This window comes from Euleptes europaea, chromosome 9, assembly GCF_029931775.1.
Source record: "Euleptes europaea isolate rEulEur1 chromosome 9, rEulEur1.hap1, whole genome shotgun sequence".
In the NCBI taxonomy this organism is placed as follows: Eukaryota; Metazoa; Chordata; class Lepidosauria; order Squamata; family Sphaerodactylidae; genus Euleptes; species Euleptes europaea.
The window spans coordinates 15,828,809-15,856,617 of record NC_079320.1 but is presented as its reverse complement, the minus strand read 5'-3'; the positions used below and the strand labels follow the sequence as shown (position 1 = coordinate 15,856,617).

Below are 27,809 nucleotides of genomic sequence, written 5' to 3'. Positions count from 1 at the left end.
AGATTGGATTATCTGATCCTGCCAAGGTGTCTTTTCTCTTGAATAATCGCCCTCCCAACATAATTGAGAAAGTGGCAAAATACTTTCAGAGTGTCATAAAAGTACGACATGACAAAACTCAGGGATGTATTTGTAACATTATTCGAGCCACATGTAATATTTTATTGTATAACTTAAATCTTCTTTTTTTATGCCATTAAAGGTTTTGGTATTGGTATTGGTTTCCCATCCAAGTGCTGGCCCTGGCCAACCCTGCTTAGCTTCTAGGCTCTGTCAAGATAGGGCTAGTCTGGGCTGTTAAGACTGCTACAGAGTAGACAATGCTGATCAAGGTCTGACACGGTATAAGGCAGGATCACATGTTCACATTTTGATTTGCAATAAGGACAACACTCCTTTGGACTTCTCGTGCCCCATTTGCCCCATGTACTGAGGGATTCTGTGAAATTTGTTTTTTTGCGTACATGTCAATGACTTGATTTTTGTGATTCCCAGGGGTGAAGAAGAGCCTCAGCGATGGCTCACAAAACACAAATCAGCATCCCAATGTCGGAGGCCAATACGAATGGCGTCCCGAGCAGAAAGCAATTGTCTCAAGATGTGGCGAGAGCCACTGTTGTGACTTTTCACAACATCTGCTACACAGTGAAGACCAAGAGTGGCTTCGTATGCTGTCGAAAAACGGTTGACAAAGATATTTTGAGAGATATCAAGTATGTATTTCTTAAAATGGATCTCATGCTCATTCTTTGATAGTTCTTAGTATTTGTAGTGGGCCTTTATGGTATATGAAGTAATTCTTTACAGATGTCTTCTCAGTAATCCTTGCAACAACTCTGTAACAACCCGTATTGTAGAGTGGAGTGCGTGGCCGGGGTGGGATGGAGGTTTACAGGCTGAAATAATATTTATTTTAAATGCATTTATACACCTACCAGGTTCTCAATTGAAACCACAAGGTGGTTCCTGGTGATTAAAAAAACTGTTAAAATGTAGAATAACCACTTATCAGAGCCATCTAGTGAGGTGCCGGCTTTGTAATATCTAGACAGGATGTGCAAGATCCTTAGTCAGGATCTTCTGTGGGTTTTTTTTAAAAAAAAGACAATTAATCGCTCCTGGTGGTTATTGTGAAGACCTGGGAAGGGCCACTATGGGAAGAGGATATTTAATCTTCCCTTTCCATACACAATCTAAGTATCCTTCCAGTTTGGCTCCAAAGCTGCAAAAACATCTCTGCCTTGGGGAAAAGCCAGATCCCGTCTTTTTCATATCCATGGAGCTAATTGCAGCTTTACAGGGGGTTATTTAAATTGTGGAAGAAGCACAAAAGGACATCGTTAAACTCCTTATTCCCCAGTGACTCCTCTGTAATCTTCAGTGTAGCCTCCTGGTGCCACTAACTGGCTATTTAGGATTTTGCCTGTGTGTGTGTGTGTTTTTTAATCTAAAATCTTTCACATTTCGTCTAGTTCAGCCTTCAGTCCCTTCAATACACAAGGTTGCTCTATAAACAAGAAGCCAATAAGTTAGGGTTGCCAGGTCCCTCTTCTCAACCGGCAGGAGATTTTGGGGGCGGAGCCTGAAGAGGGTGGGATTTGGGGAGGGGAGGGACTTCAATGCCATAGAGTTAAATTGCCAAAGGGCCATTTTTCTCCAGGTGATCTGATCTATGTTGGCTGGAGATCAGTTGAATTAGCAGGGGATCTCCTGCTACTACCTGGCAGTTGGCAACCCTACAATAAATGTTGCTGCTTACATTATGCCCATTGGGAGTCCCACGCCTCATGTAATGTTGCTGTCAAAATAAATTAAGGCGGGTCCCATCTGTCAGCTGTTGCGCACTACCGATTTTGTACCATTGCTAAAAAAAAAGGAAAGGCACTGCCCAGTTTTAACAAGTGTCTTGTCTTTTCAGCAATTAGCAATGCTGGTGGTAGGGAACCCCCAACCAGGAAAAGAAAACTCCCAACGCCTACTCATTTCCACCCCACCCCCCTTTGGCTTGCATATGGCTTCTTTGGATGATCTCAGTCAGGGTGTTTTATTTTATTCTTTATATCTAGGTCTTAGATGTTCAATATTATATGACCATCATTTGTAAGAGGCCTATAAATAATTAACTGAGTTATATTGCTTTGGGTGCAAAAGGTAACAGGGCCACCCCTTGTAGCATTAGGGACAATTTATGGGTTGACAACGGGAAGTGACAGGAAAGCAGGGTGGATAAAAATCAATGATTTAAAAAAAAACTTTAAAAAATCAAATTTTTAAAATTTAATTTTTAAAAAATAAAATGCTTTTTTGAGGGAAATATATTTAAAGAGAGTTTTCTATTTAAGATACATTATAGTCCAAAGGTTATTCATCATGAATTAAAATCTAATCCTTATTTATACTGCAGGAGGCTGTATATTCATGCAATGTTTAATTGTTTCGGTAAATGAATTCCATTAATCCATTCACAATGTCATGTTCTTATAGAGAATTCTGTAAGATTATTTTGGGCAATTTTTCTGTCTAGAAGATAGGGGTCGTTTATGCATGGGTAGGTTGTCCTTGGTTCATCCCTCTCTCATCTCACACTATTCTATCCTGAGATTGCAGATGCTTGGTTTTGCAGATCTCAAAACTGTGAACTTGTATCTGCAGAGATAACTTAACCAGTGATGTTCCACATGTGCAGATGTCAAAAACAGCAAACTGCTGGACAGAGATACCTTAACCAGTGATGTTCCACATGTGCAGATGTCACAAACGGAAAATTGCTGGACAATTTTTTTTATTTGTTAGCCACCTTGGTGGCCCCTATAAAGGCAGAAAGATGGGGCATAAATTTTGTAAAACAAATAAGTAAGTATACCAATTTTGATTGACCAGCAGTCCGATTCAGTAAAAGGCAGCTTTTTTCATGTTCATGGCTGTTGTTTAACCTTTATGGAATCATAGAATCATAGAGTTGGAAGGGACCACCAGGGTCATCTAGTCCAACCCCCTGCACAATGCAGGAAACTCACAACTACTTTCAAATCTACGTTGGGAAATCTGACCGTGGATTTGCACTATTTAGTTGCAACCTTTGCCTTGCCTTCTGCTCGTTGCAATATAAGCTTGGCCCGTGCAAGTTATTTTCAATAGTTATTTCACTACACCACTACAGTGTGGTGTAGCGGTTAAGAGCGATGGTTTGGAGCAGTGGACTTTAATCTGGAGAACTGGGTTTGATTCCCCACTCCTCTATATGAGCGGTGGACGCTAATCTGATGAACTGGGTTGGTTTCTCCGCTCCAACACATGAAGCCAGCTGGGTAACCTTGGGCAAGTTACAGTTCTCTCAGCTCCACCAACCTCACAGGGTGTCTGTTGTGGGGAGGGGAAGGGAAGGTGATTGTAAGCTGGTTGGATTCTTCCTTAAGTGGTAGAGAAAGTTGGCATATAAAAACCAACCCTTCTTCGCAACATCTGGTGAAGAAGGACAGGCTGCTTGTCCTGCTGGGCTTCACTCCTGATTGACAGTCACAATTTCTTATAGGTTATGGTGTACTTGAGAAAAAAGGGGGAAATGTTAAACTGTTCTTGGACCCTGCCCCAGGATGTGGTGATGGATGCCAACTTGGGAGGCTTTAAGAGGGGTGTGAACAGACTGCTGGACTTGATGGGCCTTGGTCTGATCCAGCAGGGCTTTTCTTATGTTCTTATGACACTCATTTTAGCAAGCACTGATGATCAATGGAATGGATGTACTTCTATGAAAGTAATGAATGAGAAACATGCTGAGCTTTACTTTACAGTGGGATAATGAGGCCAGGACTGAACGCAATTCTTGGACCAACAGGCGGTGGAAAATCTTCGTAAGTATTGCAACAGTTAATCTGTCTACCTTGAAAGCCCTTCACAGCGTGGGACCCACATATCTGAAAGGCCATCTCCTTCTATATGTCCCTGTGTGCCAACTACAGTCTTCAGGCTGTCCCACCACTTAGAGTGGTCTATCTTGCACTGACCAGAACCCAGGTCTTTTCCATCATGGCTCTTGCTGTGTGGAATGGGATCCCTGTAGAGGTGAGGTTTTCGTGAGGTGCTTCAAGTCCTGCTTGTTTGCCAGAGTTTTTGAGAGGGTTTGAATCGGCACACATCTAGGAGGAAGTTATTTTATTTGTTATTTTAATTTGGTTTTAACTGGAAATGTTCTTTAAACTATTATTGTAAGCTTCTTTGAAATAAATAAATATTCCAGTAAGACTGGAAACAATATTATTACATTATTTTCCTGATAAACCAAAGGATATTCGAGTTATGTTTCTCCATATGCTAATGATTGCTAGAATAAATCTTGCAAAATATTGGAAAAACAATAAATTCCCTGATTTAAGTAATTGGCTTGATAAGGTTAAAGAAAACCTATGCTTTAATTAAGTTGACGTATTATAATAATGACAAAAATACAAAAGAACTGCACTCTTGCTGGATTTTAACAATTTCAAGGATGAAAAAAAAACCAGCAAGTGATTGGTCAGTTGACTGTATTAATAAATTTGAATTTGAATTTGAAGGATGGAAAAAACACTCCAGTGTGCAAATCACAGAGAGGTAGTGATGTAACAATCATGTGGATTTTAGATAAATAGATAGAGTATTGCTTGGTTCACTGTTATGGGTATTTTAGTTATATTAGTACCATGGTTTTAGTTTCTTTTCAATAATTTGTATTATGAGTATTTTAGTAATGTTATATTTCCATTTTCTTTTATTGTTATATTCTTATTTTCTCTTATTGTAGGATTAATTGTTTATAATATTTTTTTAATGAAATAAATATTTACTTCGTCCTTCCTCCAAGGATGTCAAGGCTGTATACATAGCTTCCACGACTTTATCCTCACAATGACCCTGTAAACTAGACTAGACTGAGAGATTGCAACAAGTAAAATGTTTAGGATTGGGGTGGTTGCCTTTTCCTGAAATACTGGTAGTTGTGTTCCCATCTGTGCTTTTCTATGTGTAACCCAGCAGAACCATGACTACATAGATCCCTATTGGAGAGGGGGGGGATTCAAATCAATAAATGACATCACCCTTTTGGCTAAGTATACAAATGTGAAATAGCTTCAGAGGGAAAAACATTCAAGGTAATAAATATTTATCACAAACACAACTTTACAACTAGAATTAAAATGAAATCATAATGGCTATGAACGTAGCACAATTGATAGGTAGGCTTGCCAGGCCCTGTAGCTCCACCGGTGGGAGCTTTGCGGTGCTGCGGCCGAGGTGTGCGATGCACGTGCACGCCTGTCGCGGCACGCGCACATGCTGCGCAACGCGCCTACATCACTTCCAGGTTTACCCAGAAGTGACGCGGATGCTCTAGCAATCTCGGCCGCAGGTTTTAGCCGAGGTTGCCAGAGCGTCCGCGTCGCTTCTGGGTAAACTCTGAAAGTGATGCTCACGTGGATTTTACCCTCCACCACCGGGCACATGGCAGCCCTATTGATAGGGTTGCCAGGTCCCTCTTCGCTACCGGTGGGAGGTTTTTGGGGCGGAGCCTGAGGAAGGTGGGTTTGGGGAGGGGAGGGACTTCAATGCCATAGAGTCCAGTTGCCAAAGCGGCCGTTTTCTCCAGGCGAACTGATCTCTATTGGCTGGAGATCAGTTGTAATAGAAGGAGATCTCCAGCTAGTACCTGGAGGTTGCTCAAATAAACAGTAGTAGGCAAAAAAAGAAAAGAAACAATGGACAAGTATAGCAAAAGGCAACAGCAGCAAGGCTATTACTATATTACAAGGTGCAACGATATAAGCAAACAAAGCTTTGGTTGCTTATATCATTGCACCTTGTAATATAGTAATAGCCTTGCTGCTGTTGCCTTTTGCTATACTTGTCCATTGTTTCTTTTCTTTTTTTGCCTACTACTGTTTATTTGAGCAATACTTTTTACAGTAGAGTGAGTTATTTGTTTAAGTACCTGGAGGTTGGCAACCGTAACAATTGAAGGAGGCAGGATCTTCAGAAAGGGCACCCAGAACAATGGCAAATAGCAAACCGTGCCCAGTAATACAAAGACAGAGAAAGTCCAAAATGTTAACCTGAAGTGCAGGGCTGCTTCTTCCCAATATGCTCTTCTGTGGTTGCTGCTGCAGCAGATCTTTCTCTGTCTCCTTCAATTGCAAGGGAATTAGCAGTCCTCTCGGTCAAGCTCTGGGCCTTCCCTCTTCTGTTGCAGGCCAGACTGACTCGGGGGTAAGAGTTTTTAAACCATATCTTTAACCACAGCTCAACTGACTGCTTAACAAACCCTTTCGTCATAACAGCTCCTAATAGGGTTGCCAGGAGCCCCGTGGCGCAGAGTGGTAAGCTGCAGTCCTGCAGTCCAAGCTCTGCTCACGACCCGAGTTCAATCCCTACGGAAGTTGGTTTCAGGAAGCCGGCTTAAGGTTGACTCAGCCTTCTGCAGAATCATCCAGCTGAGCCCTGTGTTACATGTCATGGTCCTGTTTGCGTGATCTACACCATATTGTGGCTACAGAAATGTATCATGTGATGCTTGTCTAATGATTCTTCTAGGCTACTGGACATTTTAGCTGCTAGGAAAGATCCTCATGGGTTGAGTGGAGATGTTCTGATCAATGGAGCCCCTCAGCCTGCCAATTTTAAATGCATCTCTGGGTATGTGGTACAGGTAAGTCATTTCCAGTGCAACCTTAAGCAGAATTTCACCTTTCTATGCCCATTGAAATGCACTGTTTTATTGCCTCTCCATTTCTTATTTTACCATTCACACAAACTAGTGATTTATAGATGGGTGCCCTTAATCGAAGTGGTGCTTGTGTTTACAAAGGGGCTTGCCTCATGCATTTTTCTGGCTCTATTAGGTATGCTTGTACGGAGCTCCGTGTATGCTCTGGAGTTGCCGTTGTGTGCACTGGAGATGCTGGCTGGGGCCACATATCTGGAAGCAGCCTGCTTTTATTTTCTTTCGAACAGGACGATGTGGTGATGGGAACGCTGACGGTGAGAGAGAACTTCCAGTTCTCAGCGGCCCTCCGCCTTCCAAAGACTGTGAGCTCTCGTGAGAAGGAGGAGAGAGTTAATCAGATCCTCAAAGAACTGGGCTTGACAAAAGTGGCAGATTCAAAGGTACTGGCTTATTATCACGTGTCCTGTTTGTACTTTTTATGGGAAGTAAGCATATTTTAAGAAGAAGAAGAATTGGTTTTTATATGCTGATTTTCTCTACCTTTTTTAAGGAGAATCAAACCGGTTTACAATCTCCTTCCAGCGTGGTGTAGTGGTTAAGAGCAGTGATTTGGAGCGGTGGACTCTAATCTGGAGAACCGGGTTGGATTCCCCACTCCTCCACATGAGCGCCGGAGGCTAATCTGGTGAACCGGGTTGGTTTCCCCACTCCTCCACACGAAACCAGCTGGGTGACCTTCGGCTAGTCACAGCTCTCTTAGAGCTCTCTCAGCCCCACCTATCTCACAGGGTGTCTGTTGTGGGGGAGGGAAGGTGATTGTAAGCTGGTTTGATTCTTCCGTAAGTGGTAGAGAAAGTTGGCATATAAAAAACAACTCTTCTTCCTCTTCTTGCTCCTTCTCCGCCTCCTCTCCCCACAATTTTAGCCGGCCTATTGGCTGTGTATTACTAAGAATAAGAGATAGTATTTTGTTCTTTGGTCTAGTGATGTATTTTGTTCTTTGGTCTAGTGATTTATTTCTCATTGGTTACTTTCAAGATGAGGAGCCCCGTGGTGTAGAGTGGTAAGCTGCAGTACTGCAGTCTAAGCTCTGCTCACGACCTGAGTTTTATCTTGATGGAAGCCGGTTTCAGGTAGCCGGCTCAAAGTTGACTCAGCCTTCCATCCTTCCAAGGTCAGTAAAATGAGTACCCAGCTTGCTGGAGGTAAAGTGTAGATGACCGAGGAAGGCAATGTCAAACTATCCCATAAACACAGTCTGCCTAGTAGTGATGGGATGTCACCCCATGCATCAGTAATGACCCAGTGCTTGCACATGGGGACTACCTTTACCTCTTACTTCCATGGTACAAGTTGATTATAAATAAATGGATGAACAGCCAAAACAATCTTCGTACAGTTGAGATGTTTAGATCAAAGTATTCATAATGCAACAGGAAGTTGATTCCCAGAGTTTCTGGGAGAGTGCAAAAAAAAAAAAAAGGGGCAGAAACCTTGATTCAGCTTTATGGGACAGTGGAACAGTGGAGATTGTATAATGACCAAAATACACACAGGAATCTAAAGGAACCAAACAAGATTTCTATTGATAGGGTGGTTGCTGGATAGGTGGGCATGGGCCCTGATTTTTAATAAAAGGAAATAAGTTTCTAATAGTTCTGCTGCTCCTGCACTATGGTCAGCATGAGAGACGCTGTAAGATGTTGGGCCGTAAAAAAATCGCTTCTCTCCATCCTCAGCTCTCCTGTAGGAATAATAATGACCAACCTCACTTTGACTTCCTTCCACAAGGCTCAAACAGATGAGGTTTAGATTGCTCAGCTTGGTCCACCCCTCTCTCCTTTGAGCACATGCCCCCATGGCAAATTGAGGCTGCACAAGATTGCAATGCGTTTCCTATGACATTTGTCTCATTTGTTTGAGTCCTGAGGCTTCCCTCATCAAGGAAGTGTTTAGTGGGAGAGAGTTGTTGGCTCCAACCCAATATTTTTGTATCCATTCATTAAGGAGCTTAATGAGATAAAAACTGTTGCATAAATAATTGTGGAATAAAGTCATTTTCACTATTCCTTCTGCTTTTGAGAGGGAGAAAACCATAAAATTGTATCAGTTTTCAAAAGGGGGTAAGAAAACACAATGCATGTTCTTGTTTTGCATTAGGTTGGGACCCAGTTCATTCGTGGTATATCAGGGGGAGAGAGGAAAAGGACCAATATTGGAATGGAACTCATTACTGACCCTGCAGTCTTATTCTTAGATGAACCAACCACTGGGTTGGACGCCAGCACAGCCAACGCTGTTCTGCTGCTGCTGAAGAGGTAAACACTAGGCAATGGTACATTTTCTTTGATGGGATGTTAAACTAGGTGAACACATGAAGCTGACTTATACTGAATCAGACCCTTGGTCCATCCAAGTCAGTATTGTCTACTCAGACCCTTGGTCTGAGTAGCAGCTCTCCAGGGTCTCAGGCAGAGATCTTTTACATCACCTACTTGCCTAGTCCCTTTAACTGGAGATTGAACCTGGGACCTTCTGCATGCAAAGCAGATGCTCTACCACTGAGCCATGGCCCCTCCCCTAGGTGTGTAGTGAAAGGGTACGGTGTGTGTGTTTTCAGTGCTGTCAAGTCGCTTCTGACTTATGGCGACACTAAACACACACACACACACACTACCCTTTTACTACCTTCTTCATTTTAACAAAAAGGACTGTGGCACCATTAGAAATTCTTGCGTGAGCTAGTTTGGGTAGTGATTAGTGCAGAAATTGGATTAGGGAGACTTGGGTTCAAATCCTTACGCAGCCATGGTGCTCACTGGGTGACTTTGGGCTTTCTCTTCACAGGGTTATTGTAAGATCCAGTAGAGGGGAACATTAAATGCATGCATGCTCACCTGATCTCCTTGGAGAAAGGGTAGGGATTCCCATGTGGTAAATAAAACCTACATGTCCACTACAGTCATCTTCCAGGACTCTGCTTTGGATGCTCCCGCCTTCTGAGATTAGGCAGGTGGCAACCTGAGAGAGGGCCTTCTTAGTCATGGCACCCCAAAACTCTGGAATTCTCTCCCCAGAGAGTCTCGCCTGTCGCCTTCTGTTGCCGTCTTGTGCCAGCAGATGAAGACTTTTTTTTTGTTTTGTCTAGTGTTCCTTCAGTCATCTCTCCTTCCTGTCCTGTTTTTAATTGCTCCTTTTATGTATATTTATTGTATCTTGTATGTATTTTAACTTGGTTTTTATTGTTGGAATGATGTGTTTTTGTTTGGTTTGAATGGTGTTTAAGATGTGTTTTTATTATGTATGTTTTTAATCTGTTAGCAGCCTTGTTGCCCCTGATGAGGGCAGAAAGGTGGGGCTATCCAATTTTGTACCGAAATAAATAAAATAAGCTATTGGCAAAAAAGATAGCCACTGAAATGCAGCATTGTTTGTATTGCGGTATTGTTTATCTGTTCGGGGGCTTTGAATGGTTCCGCTCTACTTTAAATCCCTCCTTTATGTGTTGCTGTGTGTTACATGTGCGTTCTGTGATATTAAGTCCATTGATTTGAGTAATATCCATTCTGTGCAGGATGTCCCGGCAAGGAAAAACAATAATTTTGTCTATCCACCAACCTCGTTATTCCATCTTCAGACTGTTTGATAACTTGACCTTACTGGCTGCAGGAAGAATGTTGTATCATGGACCTGCCCAGAATGCCATAGAATACTTCAAATCCATCGGTAAGCTTTCAGAAGGCTCCCTAGCAAATGCAGGGAGTTCAGAGGAAGATGTGAACACATGAACACATGAAGCTGCCCTATACTGAATCAGACCTTTGGTCCATCAAAGTCAGTATTGGCTACTCAGACCAGCAGCGGCTCTCCAGGGTCTCAGGCTGAGGTCTTTCACATCACCTACTTGCCTAGTCCCTTTAACTGGGATGCCGGGGATTGAACCTGGGACCTTCTGCATGCCAAGCAGAGGCTCTGCTGCTGAGCCACAGTCCCTCCCCTGTCAATCAGTGTGCCAATCCGGTTTCATTTATTTGGCCCTGTAGCAATTTTGTCCACTCCACTTTGTGAAGGATGTCTTCTGACATTTGCCTTTGACAATCTCCCACTTTGTGGGACGTGAGAATAAGAATGGCGTTTGAGCTAACTTTCATTACTTGATGGTGATCGTTGTTTTTTTTCCTTTTTATTCTTGATTGTCTGCCGAGAGGGAAGGCAGGGAATGCTTGGTTACCATGGATGTCAAGAATGCAGGATAAGACCATTGGAGCAAACAGCTGTAGAGAGAGGGAATCTGAACAGTTGAAAGGGAGAACATGGATTTTAACAGACAGGGAAACCAGCGTTTTAAGCTGAGCTCTCTTTCAGCTCAGTGGAAGCATTTTTCTTTCTTGTATACATTATAGCAATTGATCTAAAGATGCCTAACTTGGCCCCACGTTATATTTATGTCACAAGTGTTCATGACTGAATGGACCTGAGAGTCAGCGTGGTTAAGAGCGGTGGTTTGGAGCGGTGGACTCTGATCTGGAGAACCGGGTTTGATTCCCTACTCCTCCACATGAGCGGCGGAGGCTAATCTGGTGAACTGGATTTGTTTTCCCATTCCTCCACATGAAGCCAGCTGGGTGAACTTGGGCTAGTCACACTCTCTCAGCCTCACCTACCTCACAGGGTGTCTGTTGATTGTTCCTTAAGTGGTAGAGAAAGTTGGCATATAAAAACCAACTCTTCTTCTTCTTGCCGTGGGTTAGGTAGAGGCTTGGGGCTGGCTGGTAGCAATGGGTTCAGACGACAAGGAAATTCTTCTGCATGAGCTCCAGTGAAATTAATGGTAGGTGTGCAGGAGCATGGCTTTGTGACTGATATTAAACCATGTAACTATGAGCCAGCTCAAATGAAATGAATAATGCAGTTGAAAACACTTCCAATATTATCTACTATTAGCTATTCAAACCAAGGCTAGACAAAGATTTTTGAGCCTGTTCAAAAAATCAGGAAAAAAATGGTGCACTACATCAGATTGCAGTTGTGGGCCAGAGATTATGTGTTTTAATCCTCCCCAGAGTAATAGGTATGGTAGGTTTTTTCTTTGATCTTTAACCCACATTTTAGCCAAGCTCATGCCCTGCTTGTGGGCTTCTCAGAGGCATCGGACTGGCCACTACTGGAAAGAGGTTGCTGGGCTAAAAGGAGCTTTGATCTGATCCAGCAGAGGCTCTTCTAGATTATTTCTGTTAAGTTGTCCAGTTTGAGAAGGACTGTGTCACATAGGCCTTTTATGCAGAAACGTTTCTCCACGGTCACCCCCACCAACTGCTTCGGGGCTTCCTTTTGATTATGCATGCCTTTTCCACCTGTCAGAAGTTGCCTTGCTCCCCCCACGTGTTTTGCCTGCATTTTCCAGATGCTGTTTTAGCCAGAATCTGGAAAATGTGGGCAAAATGCGTGGGGAGAGCGAGGTGACCTCTGACGGGTGGAAAAGGCACGCATAATCAAAAGGAAGCCCTGAAGCAGTCAGCGGGGGTGACTGCGGCAAAACGTCCCAGCATAAAAGGCCATAATTATCCTCGACATCTGAATTGGTCTTTACTTGGCTTCCAAAAGATGCCCACACTCTTGTTCTGGCAAGTCTCCAGGAGAAAGATGAGGACAATGGCTTGCTCTGTGCCCGTGCTGTCCTAACTTGGCACACAGAGTGATCCAGTACATGTTTGGCCTGCAGGTGTGTCACAGGACTGCCAGTATCAAAAATGTCATGCCATCAGCGTACTGATTTTGCAATCACAGTGATGTTGTTAAATGTGAGAGAATTCACTCACTTCAGCTGCAATGTGGTTAATTGAAGCCTGTATTTTTAAAATAAGTAGATTTTTTTTTAGAGGCATTTCCCTAAGTGCTTGTCAATAGTATTTTTCCTCTACATTTCGATGACCCGGGAGAGCTTTTTCTTTGTAGGTTATGAGTGTGAACCGTACAACAACCCTGCTGATTTCTTTCTGGATGTCATTAATGGAGACTCGACAGCTGTGGCTTCGAACAAGGTTGAAATAGAGACAGGTATGGAAAATATATATTTTCTCCTTCCTCTAGCTCAGGGCAGTGTGCATGGAGCTCAAGGTAAAACTCCCATGCATAAATGACCCTTGTGAGGTAGGTGGGGCTGAGAGAGTTCAGAGAACTGTGCCTAGCCCAGGATCACCCAGCTGGCTTCATGTGGAGGAGTGGGGAACGCATGAACACACGAAGCTGCCCTATACTGAATCAGACCCTTGGTCCATCAAAGTCAGTATTGTCTACTCAGACTGGCAGTGGCTCTTCAGGGTCACAGGCAGAGGTCTTTCACATCACCTACTTGCCTAGTCCCTTTAACTGGAGATGCCGGGGATTGAACCTGGGACCTTCTGCATGCCAAGCAGATGCTCTGCCACTGAGCCACGCCCCTCTCCAGTTCTCCAGATTAGAGTCCACCACTCCTAACCACTACACCACGCTACTACACCATTATACATACATCGGATGTAGAATGATAATGGAAATCATACTCAATTTTAATGTATTTTGTTTTGAAGCAATGTGGAACAAAGGAGCAGAAACGCATTGGGTTGACTTCATTAAAAAATGAATTGGATTCTGTGAATTGGCACAGTGAACTTCCATGGCAGGGTTGGGTTTCAAACCCAGGTCAGCCAGATTCTAGTCTGACCCTCTGTTCACAGCTGGGTCTCTAAACCTAACCAATTTTCTCCTCTCTTTGCTTTCAAGATAGCATCGATGAACACATCAGCCGTGACAGGACGTTGGCGGAGAGATTAGCAGAGGAGTATTCCAATTCTGCTTATTATCAAGAAACCAAAGCAGAATTAGAGAAGCTGTCGTTGGGGAGCCAACACAAAACTGCCTCTTTCAGAGAAATCACATATTCCACGTCCTTCTTTCATCAGCTCAAATGGGTCTCCAAACGCACTTTCAAAAACCTGATAGGCAACCCACAAGCTTCCATAGCACAGGTGACTCTAACTTGAAAATGCCCATTTCTAGGCATTAATGAGAAACGGGTTGTATTTCATGGCAATTTTGCCCATTATGTAGAGCCAGGCCCAAATTTACCCTCAAGCCTCTCGCAGCTTCTTTTCTCAGCTCATCCTATATCTCCAGCGTGGTGTAGTGGTTAAAAGCAGTGGTTTGCAGCAGTGGGCTCTGATCTGGAGAACTAGGTTTGATTCCCCACTCCTACACACGAAGCCAGCTGGGTGTCCTTGGGCTAGTCACAGTTCTCTCCGAACTCTCTCAGCCCCACCTACCTCACAGGGTGTCTGTTGTAGGGAGGGGAAGGGAAGGTGATTGTAAGCCGGTTTGATTCTTCCTTAAGTGGGAGAGAAAGTTGGCATATAAAAACCAACTCTTTTTCTTCTCCTTCCTCCAAGTCTTGTGACTTTCCTGAGAGACTACCATGGTACATTTTTTGCTCAGACTGCACAGTTGTGGAAACACTGGCTTAACATTTCCCTTCATATAGTTTTCCTTCCTTATTCTCCTTCCAGCTGTTTCCTCCTAAGCTCTGGCAGAGGTGCAGCTGGGAATGCCAGCTGGGAAGAAAAATATTTGGAGAGAAAAAATGTAGGGGAAGTGGCGTGCAGGAAGAGGGTTAAGATGCCCCTACCACTTTTAAATGTTCAGAAGTCCCAGCCTTGAATCTGTCATTGGTGGTGGGAAGTGCTCTCAAGTCATAGCTGACTTATAGCGACCCTGTAGAGTTTTCAAGGCAATAGATGTTTAGAGGTAGTTTGCCATTGCCTGTCTCTGTGTAGTAATCCTGGACTTCCCTGGTGGTTTCCCTTCCAAGTACCGACCAAGGCTGACCCTGCAAGCATCCAAGGTCCTGGTGATGCCAAAGGGAAATGCACATTGTCCTTCTGGGGACAGAGTACCTCATCTTTTCCAGTGCTCCCAGATTATCTTGCATTCTTAAACATTCCAACCTTTCGAAGACTTTTCTTCTTGGCCAGACATAATGCCTTACTCCTCAATGAATTATCTGGCAGATTCTTTTTTTTTTTTTTTTTTTAATTTTTTTATTGATTTTTATAATAAATCCAAAAAAAAGAAAAAAAAAGAAAAAATAGAAAAAAATATATACATAATAATAATAAAATAAAAATAAAAATACATAGAGCGTACAGTTCTGTTATTACACTGTTCATATAAAAACATATATTGTTAATATTGTTCTACATATATTGTTATACATAATTTGTTATACATATAAGGATATATATTACGCCCTACTTCAAAAATCCACCACCCACCACAGTGCCCATCACCAATGGACTTCCGATGGGGTGTGTTGACTAATACAAAAAAAAAATCACATTGTTATACATTAATTAAAATCACATTATACTATAATTCGTTAACTATATTTTTAAAATCCGTTTTTGCCGATTTATCCCAGTATGCAGCGGCCTTTGACCACCTAATTTTAAATTCCTCCCTATCTTTACCATGTAAGGATACTGTAATTTTGGCCATCCGCATATACAACCATAATTTTTCTCTCCATTCTCTAATTGAAGGTTTAATCGTTTGCTTCCACTTTTTTGCAATTATAATCCTAGCTGCTGCAAAACTATATTGACATATGACTCTATCACCTTTATCCAATTCTCTATTTGGAATGCCCAATAAACAAAAAGCGGGATCTCGCTTAATTTTTACTTTAATAAGATTATTAGTTTCATTCATAACTAATTGCCAAAATCTCCTAATTTTTTTACAAAACCACCAACTATGCATAAACGTGCCTATATCAGTACCACATTTCCAACATAACGCTTTGTCATCTTTTTTCATTTTACTTAATAAAACCGGGGTTATATACCATCTATAAAACATTTTATATAAATTTTCTCTTATTTCATTCGAAATAGTAAACCTAAATTCATTTTTCCAAAGCTTTTCCCAAATTTCCAAATCAATATTATATCCTAAATCTCTCATCCATTTCAACATGACTGGTTTAATCCTTTCTTGTTCTAAGTTCAATTCTATAAGTATTTTATAAATCCTACCAATCAATCCTTTATTACCTTTCAATAATACTATCTCAAAGTTAGATTTAGTATGATTAAATCCCAATCTATTATCTTTAATAAAAACATCATTTAGTTTATAATACATAAACCAGTCTTTTAGTTGAAGTTCTTCACGCGTTTTCAATATCCATGTCCCATCTCTATATTCTATCAATTCTCTATAGACATCACAGTCCAAATTTAGATGTTCACCTCTTCGCATAAAAGCTTCTATAGGGTTTATCCAACCGGGAGTTTTACTTTCTAAAGCATCTTTATATTTATTCCATACTTGTAATAAGTTTTTCCTGATAATATTAGAATTAAATTCCTTATTCACTTTCTGTTTCTCATACCATAAATAAGCATGCCACCCGAATCGTAGTTTATATCCTTCTAATTCTAATAACTTAGGATTCTCCAAGAGAATCCAATCTTTAATCCAGGTGAAACATGCCGCTTGGTAATACATTTTTAAATCTGGTAATCCCAATCCTCCCGTCTCCCTTAATTCTATTAAATTATTATATGCAATCCTATGTCTCTCTTTACCCCAAAGGAATCTCAAAATATCTTTTTTCCATTCCTCAAATATCTGTACCTCTGTCACTATTGGTAAATTTTGAAACAGAAAAAGCATCTTAGGCAGTAACATCATTTTAATTACTGATATTCTTCCCCAAAGTGATAAAGGGACCTTTTCCCAACTTATCAGATCTTTTTTTATTTGTTGCCATTGTTTCACATAGTTGTCCTGAAATAAATTAAGGTTATTATTCGATTCTTAAATACCCCAGTCGAACAGAGAGTCTGCCCATGTGGAAAGACAAAGACAGAAACATCCATTTTTTAATTCAGTTGTGATTTGTATTCTTCTTTTATTCTTCTTTTATTACTCCATTGATTTCACATTTTCCTGTACTCACGACTACCACTTTATCTGCTGTCTGGTAAAGATAAGGCTATTACTCTATCTGTTTATTATTTCACTGCTTTGAAGATACGCCGAAAACTATAATCAGGTTACGCCTAAATGCTCATTTGCATAGAGGTGCTCTTTTTGAATTGGAAATCCTGGATGACCAACCTGGGCCATCCAGGTCTGGGCTGAGTCTTTCATTAGGCCCTCAGAAATTAGACCCACCCATTCTGATTGAGTATTTACGTTAGAAGAAGAAGAGTTGGTTTTTATATGCCGACTTCCTCTACCACTTAAGGAAGAATCAAACTGGTTTACAATCACCTTCCCCTCCCCACAACAGGCACCCTGTGAGGTAGGTGGGGCTGTGAGAGATGGAAGAGAGCTGTGACTAGCCCAAGGTCACCCAGCTGGCTTCATGTGTAGGAATGGGGAAACCAACCCTGTTCACCAGATTAGTGTCCGCCGCTCATGTGGAGGAGTGGGGAATCAAACCCGGTTCTCCAGATTAGAGTCCATCTCTCCAAACCATTGTTCTTAACCACTACACCACGCTGGCTGTCCTGCTGTTACTAACATTATTTTCCTAATGTTTGTGCTGTTTATTATTAATAATAAAATAATTATTAAATAGAGAAAGAAACGAATCTTATAGAACATATCATTAGATATAGCTGCCATCTTTTTAAATCTTTCTTCTCAACAAGAAAATCTCTCCAGAGTGCTGACGTTTACAGACTTTGATTCTCTGTGTATGTTGATATTATGGAGATCCCTAATAATTGCTTTGTAAAAGCTTGACCTTGTGATAAGAATTATGGCCTTTCAGAACTTTATAATCTTCCAGGGTTAAGGGCCCCGGCTAATTTCTTCCCTCCATCGTTTTGATCTCGCTAACGCCATTAGGAACAGATTTGAACTGCGGACTCTTAGCGGCCCACAGTTCATTTCACCTTCTGGGCTAATCTTCTCAAATTGGTCTTGATATGATCCTTGTTTCCCACTGCAATTGGCTTAGCGGTTGGATTATCCCTGACATTTGGTCCTTTCGGCAGGTTCTTAGCACTATGGTACCATGTGTGAAATACTCTTTAATGTTAAGGTTCAAGGCTTTCTCCTCCTTTGAACAAAAAAAAAAGCTGTCTGACACCATCATCTTGGCTGCAATTTATTTCTACCTAATTCTTAACGCGCCGTCTCAGCCACTCTTGACTATATTAGGAAGCCAACTGTTATTCTGCTTTATTTGTTCGGTACACTTATGTACCACCCTTCTGCCATTGAACAATTTGAAACAACTGCCTGCAACAGGGTTTCCCAGTCATATGGTGGCTGTGGGCGCTTTTGAATTTTGAGAAAGCGTAGTGGGTGCCAGCACAAAACGGATGCCTTGTTAGGCGGTACCAATCACAGAATGGTTTCCATGGGAGGCTGATTACAAAATGTCAGGAGATTTCAAGCCAAGTAAATTGGTCAGGCCACACCCGGAGTATTGTATGCAGTTCTGGAGGCCCCACTTCAAAAAGGATGGGGACAGAACGGAGTGGATGCAGAGGAGAGTGACGAGGATGATCTGGGGCCTGGAGACCAAACCCTACAAGGAAAGGCTAAGGGAGTTGGGAATGTTTAGTCTGGAGAAGAGAAGGTTGAGCGGGGACAGGATTGCTCTCTTCAAGTATTTGAAGGGCTGTCACTTAGAGGAGTCTAGGGAGCTGTTCCTGTTGGCAGCAGAGGATATGATTCACAATAATGGGTTTAAATTGCAGGCAGAGAGATACCGGCTGGATATTAGGAAAAGGTTTTTTACAGTAAGAGTTGTTCAACAGTGGAACCAGCTACCTAGGGAGGTGGTGAGCTCCCCCACACTGGCAGTCTTTAAGCAGAGGCTGGACAAACACTTATCAGGGATGCTCTAGCCTGATCTTGCATTGAGCAGTGGCTTGGACTAGATGGCCTGTATGGCCCTTTCCAACTCCGTGATTCTATGATTCTAAATCTCCCTATGGTGTGGCAGCTATTTCAATATGGGCAGTCAAATTCATTAATACGGTCGACTGACCAATCACGTGCCACACATCAAAATTTCCAGACACAATAGTTTTGCACCGCAGAATCACAGACTGCCCGTACATATAAAGGTGTAAGGTCAATAAAAGCAACCCCTACAGACCCGAAGGTGATGTCTTCTGGAAGCTAATATTCCAGTGGATAGAAAGGTGGGATTGGTTCTTTGCTTTGGGGAATTGGCATTTTAGGTAAGAAGCAAGTGGGCATCATAGCAAGAAGGCCAGTGTGTGGTTCGAGGATGTTGGTGGCAGTTGGTCCCTGGCATTTCATCCTAAAACTGTTATGATAGCTGGAATTTTTTAAAAGGCACTAGTACCCACTAAAGTTGCCTGCCTGCCAGGTGGGAGCTGTAGATCTCCAGGAATTACAGGTGGGAGCTGGGCTGCAGAGATCAGTTGCCCTGGAGAAAACGGCTGCTTTGGAGGGTGGAATCTATGGCATTATACCCCAGTAAGGTCCCTCCCCTTCCCAAACCTTGCCCTCACCTGGCTTTGCCCCCAAATCTCCAGGAATTTCCCAGCCCAGAGTTGGCATCCTTAGACCCCACTAAAATTGTTATTTGTCCATAGTTGATAACTGATTACTTTTGCAATGTTTTGCTGTAAAATAATGTCACTGGATAGTACATTGGGTCATTTGTTTTTCAGCTGTGTGTTACGGTTTTCCTGGGATTGGTCGTCGGTGCCATATTCTTTGGGGTGAAAAATGATGCTAGCGGCTTGCAAAACAGGTCAGTCAGCTGGCTGTACCTCCAATTCACTTGTCAGGTGAAATTAGTATTAAGAAGAAGAAGAAGGTTTTTATATGCCGACTTTCTCTACCACTTAAAGGAGAATCAAACCGGCGTACAATCACATTTCCCTTCCCCTCCCCACAACAGACACCCTGTGAGGTAGGTGGGGCTGAGAGAGCTCTAAGAGAGCTGTGACTAGCCCAAGGTCACCTAGCTGGCTTCATGTGGAGGAGTGGGGGAGCCAGTTCACCAGATTAGCGCCTGCAGTTCATGGGGAGGAGTGGGGAATCAAACCCGGTTCTCCACCTCTCCAAACCACCGCTCTTAACCACTACACCATGCTGGCTCTCTTACCTAAAAGAAGAACGGTTAGATGACTGCTAGAGACCTGCGCTATATAGAAGGCCTTTTGAAATCTCTGGCCTGCAAGCTGGTCTCCAGTTCCAAGTCTGCCCGAGTGTTATAAGAGCCCCTTGTGCAGCAGACCTGCAGTGCAGTAGGAGCCCAGGAAGTTGGGATGGGAAGCGGGCTAGTGGGGGAACCAAGTGGCCAAGGAAGGGCAGGATTATTCCCCTTGTTAAAGAAGTGGGCTTTATTTGCTTTTTTTATTTATAGTCCGCCTTTCTCACTTGGGCTCGAGGCAGATCATCATCATCATCATTACCTTTATTAGGCATTTACATCAGCATACAAAACAGAGTTGCCAAAACGGTTAAAACAGGTTACATTAAAATGACATTACTTAGAGGTACGAACAAACTGCTCGCGAATCCTTTGTGCATACAGGAGAAAACTAGCTACTTGTTGGGTGACAGAGGGGTTTCTATCAGGTAAAAGGTACATCACCAACTGCTGATCTGAGAGACTCTGATCACTGGGCAGTAGGGGTTTAATATAGGTATTCCTCGGCCTCATGTAGTGCTGGCAGTACAACAGCACATGGGTTAAATGTTCAGGGTCCCCAGTCTTACATGGACAATACCTATCAATAAAAGGGATGGTTTTATTGGTTGCAAGCAGCCAATACCAAACTTCCTTGATGGTTTAATTTTGCTTAATTGACTTCTATGATGGCAATCTTTATTTTATCTGGGCTGTGTGACCGTGGTCTTGGTATCTTCTTTCCTGACGTTTTGCCAGCAGCTGTGGCAGGCATCTTCAGAGGAGTAACACTGAAGGACAGTGTCTCTCCTCTGAAAATGCCTGCCACAGCTGCTGGCAAAACGTCAGGAAAGAAAATACCAAGATCACGGTCACACAGCCCGGATAACCTACAAGAATCAATGAACTCTGACCGTGAAAGCCTTCGACAATATTTTATTTTATTTATTCTTCCTCCATAGAATCGGTGCCATGTTCTTCGTGACCACCAATCAGTGTTTCAGCAGCATCTCTGCCATTGAACTCTTTGTTGTAGAGAAAAAGATATTTATGTAAGTTGAATATTATTTGTTTAGGAACCTTGTACTCTGTCTTTCCATCAAAGGCTGCCCCATCGTCACCCTTCAAGGAAGTGAGAAGAGGGGCATGGTCTGGATGCTGGAGTGGAAAGCCAGTTGGCTGTCACACCTGGGGCCTGACGCAGAAGGAGAGGCGGCTCAAGGAAAGGGCATATAGGAGCCTGCGTCAGGCTGTCCCTCTTTGGGAAAGCGAATGCTAGGAGGCTCCCTCCCTCCCTCTGTAATACAAAACTTTTAAGAAGACAGAAGATCAGTGACCAGATACATGGCAGAGCCCAAAATATCATAAGGCAGTAATAAGATAAAGCCCAGGAGTCAATAGTAAAACCATTGCATCTAGGAGTCATAGGTCATTTATGCATGGGAGTTTTACCTGAGGTTTGTTGCTTACTGGACCCACACTTTCCTGTTGGGAGTCTATGCACCAGCAGTCCCCAAGCTCAAATCAGGAAGTTTTTGAATCCCCGCCCATTGAAATGCTGCTTTGTTATTGGCTGTAGTGAGAGAAAAGTTCCCTCCCCCCACACTCAATTGCAGCATAAAAAAGCATTTTAAGAACAAAAAACAAAAAACAGAGCAATCTGAAAAAAAAGGGGAGGGGGAGAAATCCAAGCCTTGGTTTTAAATAGCCTTTCTTCTTCTCAGAAAGAGCTTAGAGGAAATAGGAATTATTTGAATCCCTGCCTCTAGACATGCTGCTTTGTAACTGGCTGTGAGCAAAACCAAGCTTGCGGGTCCCGCACTTTGCCTTATGCACGGAGATTTCACCCGGGCTGAGCTCAGGGGAGAGGTTTTTGCTACATGAGGGTGGACATTTTTTTTGGGGGGGGGGTCCAATCCTAAACATACTTTGCTATGATGTGGAATGAAGCCTCTGTATGTGATCGATAGACAGTACTCTGTAGCGAATGGTCATGCTGAGAATGCCTTTCTGTAACTCACTTACTGGGGCGAGGCTGTGGTTTCCAAGGGCTGCAGGATTTCATCAATCAATTGGTAAGGTTAGTCATTTGCAGTTTTAATCACAGATTAAAGATGTGTTAGTTGGTTAGGCCAAAGATGCAGCAAATCATGATGCATACCTAATGAGGTTGGTTGGTTATGAAAATGCTGCTTCTGGCATCTCCTTTAATGACTTCTGCGACATCCCGTTTCAATTTCCATGCCCCTCCTTCCTTAGTCCATAGGAATTGTAGGTCAGTGGAGTTCAGAGAATTCTGTGGCGGTGTCAGCCCTTGGCCCACAGAACCAGAAATCACCACAAAGTCATATAGAGTCCAAACAGATGGCTTTTACTGGTCAATTAGGCATACAGTGCAAACGAATAAAATGACAGCTATGAGAGGCTCACTAGCTGGGAGATATTATAAGGCAGGGAAGGCGGGAGATTACACGTACAGGCTGAATACAGTTTCTCAGGAGCTGGGTTCCCAGGCCTAGGTATGCGACCTTGGGGGGCAGACAATACAACGCAGAGACAGAGGCAATAACGAAACCGAGATAGCAGCCTGACATTCTGCTCCCCTCAAGGCCCCCTCCCAGTTCGCAAGGGGGCTGGCCGATCTGGGTAAGCAATGTGAAAGGCGTCGACGAGGTCGGGGGCGGAGACATCCCGTGCACGTACCCATTCGTCATAGGCAGGGGGGAAATGTTTCCAACGGACCAAATATTGCAGGTTGCCATGGTGAACACGGGAGTCAAGGATCTTGGAGACTTCGAAGTGTTCCTCCCCCCCCACCATGATGGGTTGCGCAGGAGGTGGGTCCGGATGCCATCGTGGAGAAGCAACATGGGGTTTGAGGAGGCTAATGTGGAAAACAGGATGCACACGCCTCAAGGACTTGGGGAGAGCCAGTTCCACCGTGACAGGGTTTATGACCCGGGTGATGGGGAAAGGGCCAATGTATTTGGCACTGAGCTTATGGCACGGTTGGGTGGAACGGAGATTTTTGGTGGAAAGGTAAACCAAAGTACCCACTTGCAGATCACCCCCGGGGGAGCGATGTTTGTCAGCTTGTGCTTTGTATTTACGTTTGGCTCGGTCGAGGTTGCTAACGAGCCAGGGCCAAGTGGTACGGAGGGCGTGTGCCCAGGAGGCAATGTCGGGGTTCCCCTCCCCCTCTATATCATCTGTAGGAGCGATGGGACTGAAATCTTGTCCATACACAGCAAAAAATGGGCTAAAACCTGTGGATTGATGCATGGCATTATTGTAGGCATATTCTGCTAAAGGTAACAGTTCTACCCAGTTATCCTGGTGGTAGTTAACATAACAGCGTAAATAACATTCAAGTACAGCATTGACACGTTCAGTTTGACCATCAGTTTGAGGATGGTATGCACTAGACAACCCTTGTTCCACTCCCACCAACTTGAGGAAAGCTTTCCAAAACTTAGAAACGAAACCACTGCCGCGGTCACAAATTATCTTACGCGGAAACGAATGTAAACGAAAGATATGCGTCATGAAGAGGCGGGCCAGTTTCTGAGCAGAGGGGATCCCTGCGCATGGAATCAAATGTATTTGCTTAGAAAACAAATCAGTAACAACCCACAACACAGTTTTACCCCCACTGAGAGGGAGATCAGTCATGAAGTCCATAGCAATCACTTCCCAAGGTTTGCTGGGCGTTTCAAGAGGTTGTAGCAGTCCCGGGGGTTTGCCCTGCGATCGTTTCGCAGCGGCACAAACGGGACAGCTGCGGATGAAGGAGTCAATGTCGGAACGCATTCCCCCCCACCAGAACTGTCTGCGCAATAAGTGAAGGGTTTTCAGGAACCCAAAGTGCCCAGCTGTTTTGGCTCCATGGGCTAAATGTAAAACGTCCTTTCGGAGAGCCTTGGGGACATATAATTTCGAGTCCTTGTACCAGGATCCTCCTTGTTCCAAAACACCAGGAGGTAGGGTATGAGCGGAACGTTCTAAAAGGCACTGATCCCGAAGGACAGTTAAAAAGGACTCGGAGATGGGGAGTTTGGAGGGGGCCCCCCCGTCGGCCATGGAGATCTTAGAAACAGTTATGGGGCTAGTGCTTACGTGCGGCGGCGCGCAGACTGCAGGCGGCTGGGCGGTCGGAGGGGTAGGAAGGGCGGGAACTCCGGTTTGTTGTGGTGGCGGCTGGGCAGCCGGTTGAGCTGGCGGAGCTTGTACGTTGGGTAAGGTGTGTTGATGCTGGGATCGAGTTTGTACAGCCAGCATAGGTAGAGCCCCACGTTGCATAGGGGTGAACAGAGAGTTGGTGGGTCTTTCGAGTTTTACCGGATATTGTGGTAAACGGGAGAGGGCATCCGCAAGAACGTTCTGTTTCCCAGGGACGTGCTTCAGGGTGAAACGGAACTGCGCAAAGAACTCCGCCCACCGTTGTTGTTTCGCCGATAGCTTATGGGACCCCGTGAGGGCAGCTAGATTTTTGTGATCGGTCCAAACCTCAAAGGGGACTTTAGACCCCTCCAAGAATTGTCGCCATAGAGTCAGTGCATGATGAACTGCTGAGGCCTCTTTCTCCCAGATGGGCCAGTTTAATTGAGCGTGCGCAAATTTTTTTGAAAAGTAAGCGCAAGGGTGAAGAAGACCATCCGGTCCTTGCTGGAGGAGAGCCCCTCCCATGGCTACATCGGAAGCATCGACTTGCACAATGAACATTTGATTTGGGTCTGGGTGCTGTAGCACCGGCTCCGAAGTGAAGAGGCGTTTGAGGGCTAGAAAGGCGGCTTGGCATTGCTCAGTCCATAGGATTTTCGCGGAGGGCAAGGCAGCCGAGCTTACTTTTCCCTTAGTTTTCAGTAGGTCCGTAATGGGTAGAGCCACCTGGGCGAAGTTAGGGATGAATCCTCGATAGAAGTTTGCAAATCCCAGAAACTGCTGTACTTGCTTCCGGTTGGTGGGGGGAGTCCAATCGAGGACGGCTTGGACTTTGGCGGGGTCCATGCGAAGACCTTGGTGGGAGATGATGTATCCCAAAAACGTGAGTTTGCTTTGGTGAAATTCGCACTTAGCTAGTTTTGCGAAAAGTTGATGGTTACGCAGGCGTTGCAGAACTTCCCTGACCAGAGCCACATGCTCGTCCATAGTTTTCGAATAAATGAGAATATCATCTAAGTAGACCACCACCCCACGATATAGAAGGTCATGTAGGATTTCATTGATGAGTTGCATGAAGACCCCCGGAGCCCCTTTTAATCCGAACGGCATCACAAGGAATTCATACATTCCGAAACAGCTAGAGAAGGCAGTGAGGTGCTCATCCCCTTCGCGGATACGGACTCGGTAGTAAGCTTCCACCAAGTCTAATTTAGAGAACACACGGCCTTCCTGTAATTGTCCCAAAATATCGGATATTAATGGGATAGGATAGGCATTGGTCTGGGTAACCGCATTGAGCTTTCTGAAGTCAATGCACAGGCGAAGGTCGCCCTCTTTTTTCCGGACGAAAAACGCGGGGGCCGAGTTTGGGGCATTCGAAGGGCGAATGAACCCTCTGGCGAGGTTTTTGTCCAAAAAGTCCCGGAGGACAGTGCGCTCGGAAGCGCTCATAGGGTAAATCTTACTCTTGGTTAATGTGCAGTCCTTTACCACTTCAATCGCACAGTCTGAGGCCCGGTGGGGGGGGTAAGGCATCACATTCTTTAAGGTCGAAGACATCTTCAAAGTCTCGGTATACAGCGGGTAGAGCCGGTGGTGCTGGGGCAGTAGAGGTTAATGCTGGAACGGGCGGATATGGCAGAGCAAAGTTTTGCCGATGCTGGTCGCATGTGGGACTAGCGAAGGAGATAGTGTTTGTTTCCCAATCAATACTGGGACTATGTCCTTTAATCCAGTTAATTCCCAAGACCACTTCAAATCGGATAGGGGCTATAGTGAAGTCTATTTGTTCCCAGTGGGAACCAATTCCCATTGCCACCCCTATGGTGCGGTGATCAACTGGACCCCCCTGGAAATGGCTTCCGTCCATTTGGGCAAATTGGACGGGGGCGGGTAAAGCCTCAGAGTCGGCTCTGAGTGCAGCAAAAGTGGTTTCGCTTATGAGAGTGCGACAGCAACCGGAGTCAATTAGTGCTTTGACGGGGATTTGTGGGCCACCGTTAAGTTGCTGTAAAACTGCATCCACGTAGATGGTGGAGTCCACGTCTTTAATTTTGGTAGGAGCATTCGGTTTGATAGGAAGATCCTGAGAGGTCTGTGGAGACGCTCCATTCACCACAGACCGGAGCCGTTTTTTGACAAGTCGAGGGGAGATTCCAGGTTTAAGGCTGGAGAAATCCAAGGATTTTCCTCATCCGAAGAGGGAAAATCGTCCCCCAATGGGGCACTTGTAATCCGAGACCTGGCGGGGTCGTTGGTAGTAGGCAGGGAGGCTGGGTCCCCGGCATGGAGTGCAGAGGGTGTGGGTCTTCCCGGAGCTGCGCTGCGGGTGGCCGCGGTGCCTCTGCGTGGTGGACGACCTCGGGCGCGGGTTGTTGTGCTGGGACGAAATATTTCCTGGCGGCGTGGGCAAACGGCTGCAAAGTGGCCCATTTCTCCGCAAGTAAGACAGGCACCCCTCTGAAATCGGGCTTCACGTTCCTGGGGCGGACGTGGGGGATTTCGTGGGACGAGCAGTGGTGCCTTGGGTTGAGGCTTTTGGGTGCCTTTTTCCTTGTGCTTTTGACGGACGAGAGAAATGAAGCGTCGGCGGCTTTCCACTTCCTCGGCTAATAGGATCCAGTCTTCGAGGGTATCGGGATCGCCTCGCATGTAAGACCAGTTCAAAATGTCAGGATGCAAGGCTTCCCTGAAATGATGGATCAGGGTGGTCTCGGGCCAACCTACAATTTTACTTGCCAGTCGTTGAAATTCATCGGCAAATTCTCGAACTGTAGCAGAGCCTTGTTTTAATTGTAAGAGTTCCGTTTTGGCTCTTTCCCCCAGGAAGGGGTCCTCAAACCTCCTTCTCAGGGCAGTCATGAAGTTGTTGAGGGAACGAATAGCATGAGAGCGGGTGTCAAACTGGAGGACCATCCAGTCAGCCGCTTTACCTGTCAGAAGGGAAGCTACGTAACGCACCCGGCTGTCTTCCGTGGGGAAAAGTTGTCCCTGTTCTCGCATATAACTGTCCACTTGATGCAAGAAACAAGGCAAAGTCTCGAGAGATCCGTCATACGTAGTCCTCAATTTGAGTTGCTTCCAAGGGCCGGGCGCAGGTTGACCCGGTTGCATGGGTGGTCCGGGCGGAGGGACAACAGGAGCTCCAGGAGGCAAGGGTGGAGCAGGCACATTAGCAGGTGGTTGCACGGGTGGTCCGGGCGGAGGAGCAACAGGAGCTCCAGGAGGCAAGGGTGGAGCAGGCACATTAGCGGGTGGCTGTACGGGTACCCCCTGACCCGGTATCGGAACGGGCTGTCTCAGAGCTATCAGGGTTTGTTGTAATTGCCTGTTCTCCTGAAGCATACGTTCCATTACTTCCTGGAGTTGATCAACACGGTCGGAGAGCTCCCGATTCTGGGCTCTTAAGAGATGAGCCTCCTCACTTGGGCCACCAGTAAGATGAGGCTTACTGGTCCGGAAGCTTGTGGCCCATTGAGAGCTATCCCCATATAAATCCTCGTCTTCAGACTCTTCTGAGTCTCGACGTCGGTCAGCCAAACGGCGTGCGCGTTGGGTCGCGCGCGACGGGACAAACGCCGGGGAAAAGGACAGACCTGATAGCCCTAGTACATTGCCCTTAGGGCGCGTGTCCACGTTCGCCTGATTCCTAATCCTTGCTGCCGCCGCCCTGGCTGCTTCCGCAGCCTCTCTCTCTCTTGCGACCTTAGCCGCTTCGGCGGCTTGCTGATCCGCAAGAACTTTGGCGTTCTCAAGTCTCAGGGCAGCCTCTGCCGTAAT

General features: G+C 44.7%; 1 protein-coding gene across 1 annotated transcript in view; it reads left to right on the top strand.

Annotated features, from left to right (window-relative positions):
• The first annotated feature begins 516 nt into the window (after nucleotides 1–516).
• The window catches only part of LOC130482512 (broad substrate specificity ATP-binding cassette transporter ABCG2-like), a 36,549-nt gene continuing 9,256 nt past the window's right edge, over nucleotides 517–27,809 (top strand). Inside the window, exons 1-10 of the mRNA XM_056855256.1 lie at nucleotides 517–713; nucleotides 3,792–3,851; nucleotides 6,565–6,679; nucleotides 6,985–7,137; nucleotides 8,858–9,015; nucleotides 10,272–10,423; nucleotides 12,653–12,754; nucleotides 13,460–13,704; nucleotides 19,402–19,484; nucleotides 20,831–20,920. Coding sequence (XP_056711234.1) covers nucleotides 517–713; nucleotides 3,792–3,851; nucleotides 6,565–6,679; nucleotides 6,985–7,137; nucleotides 8,858–9,015; nucleotides 10,272–10,423; nucleotides 12,653–12,754; nucleotides 13,460–13,704; nucleotides 19,402–19,484; nucleotides 20,831–20,920 — 1,355 coding nt within the window. The remainder of the gene's footprint in view (nucleotides 714–3,791; nucleotides 3,852–6,564; nucleotides 6,680–6,984; nucleotides 7,138–8,857; nucleotides 9,016–10,271; nucleotides 10,424–12,652; nucleotides 12,755–13,459; nucleotides 13,705–19,401; nucleotides 19,485–20,830; nucleotides 20,921–27,809) is intronic.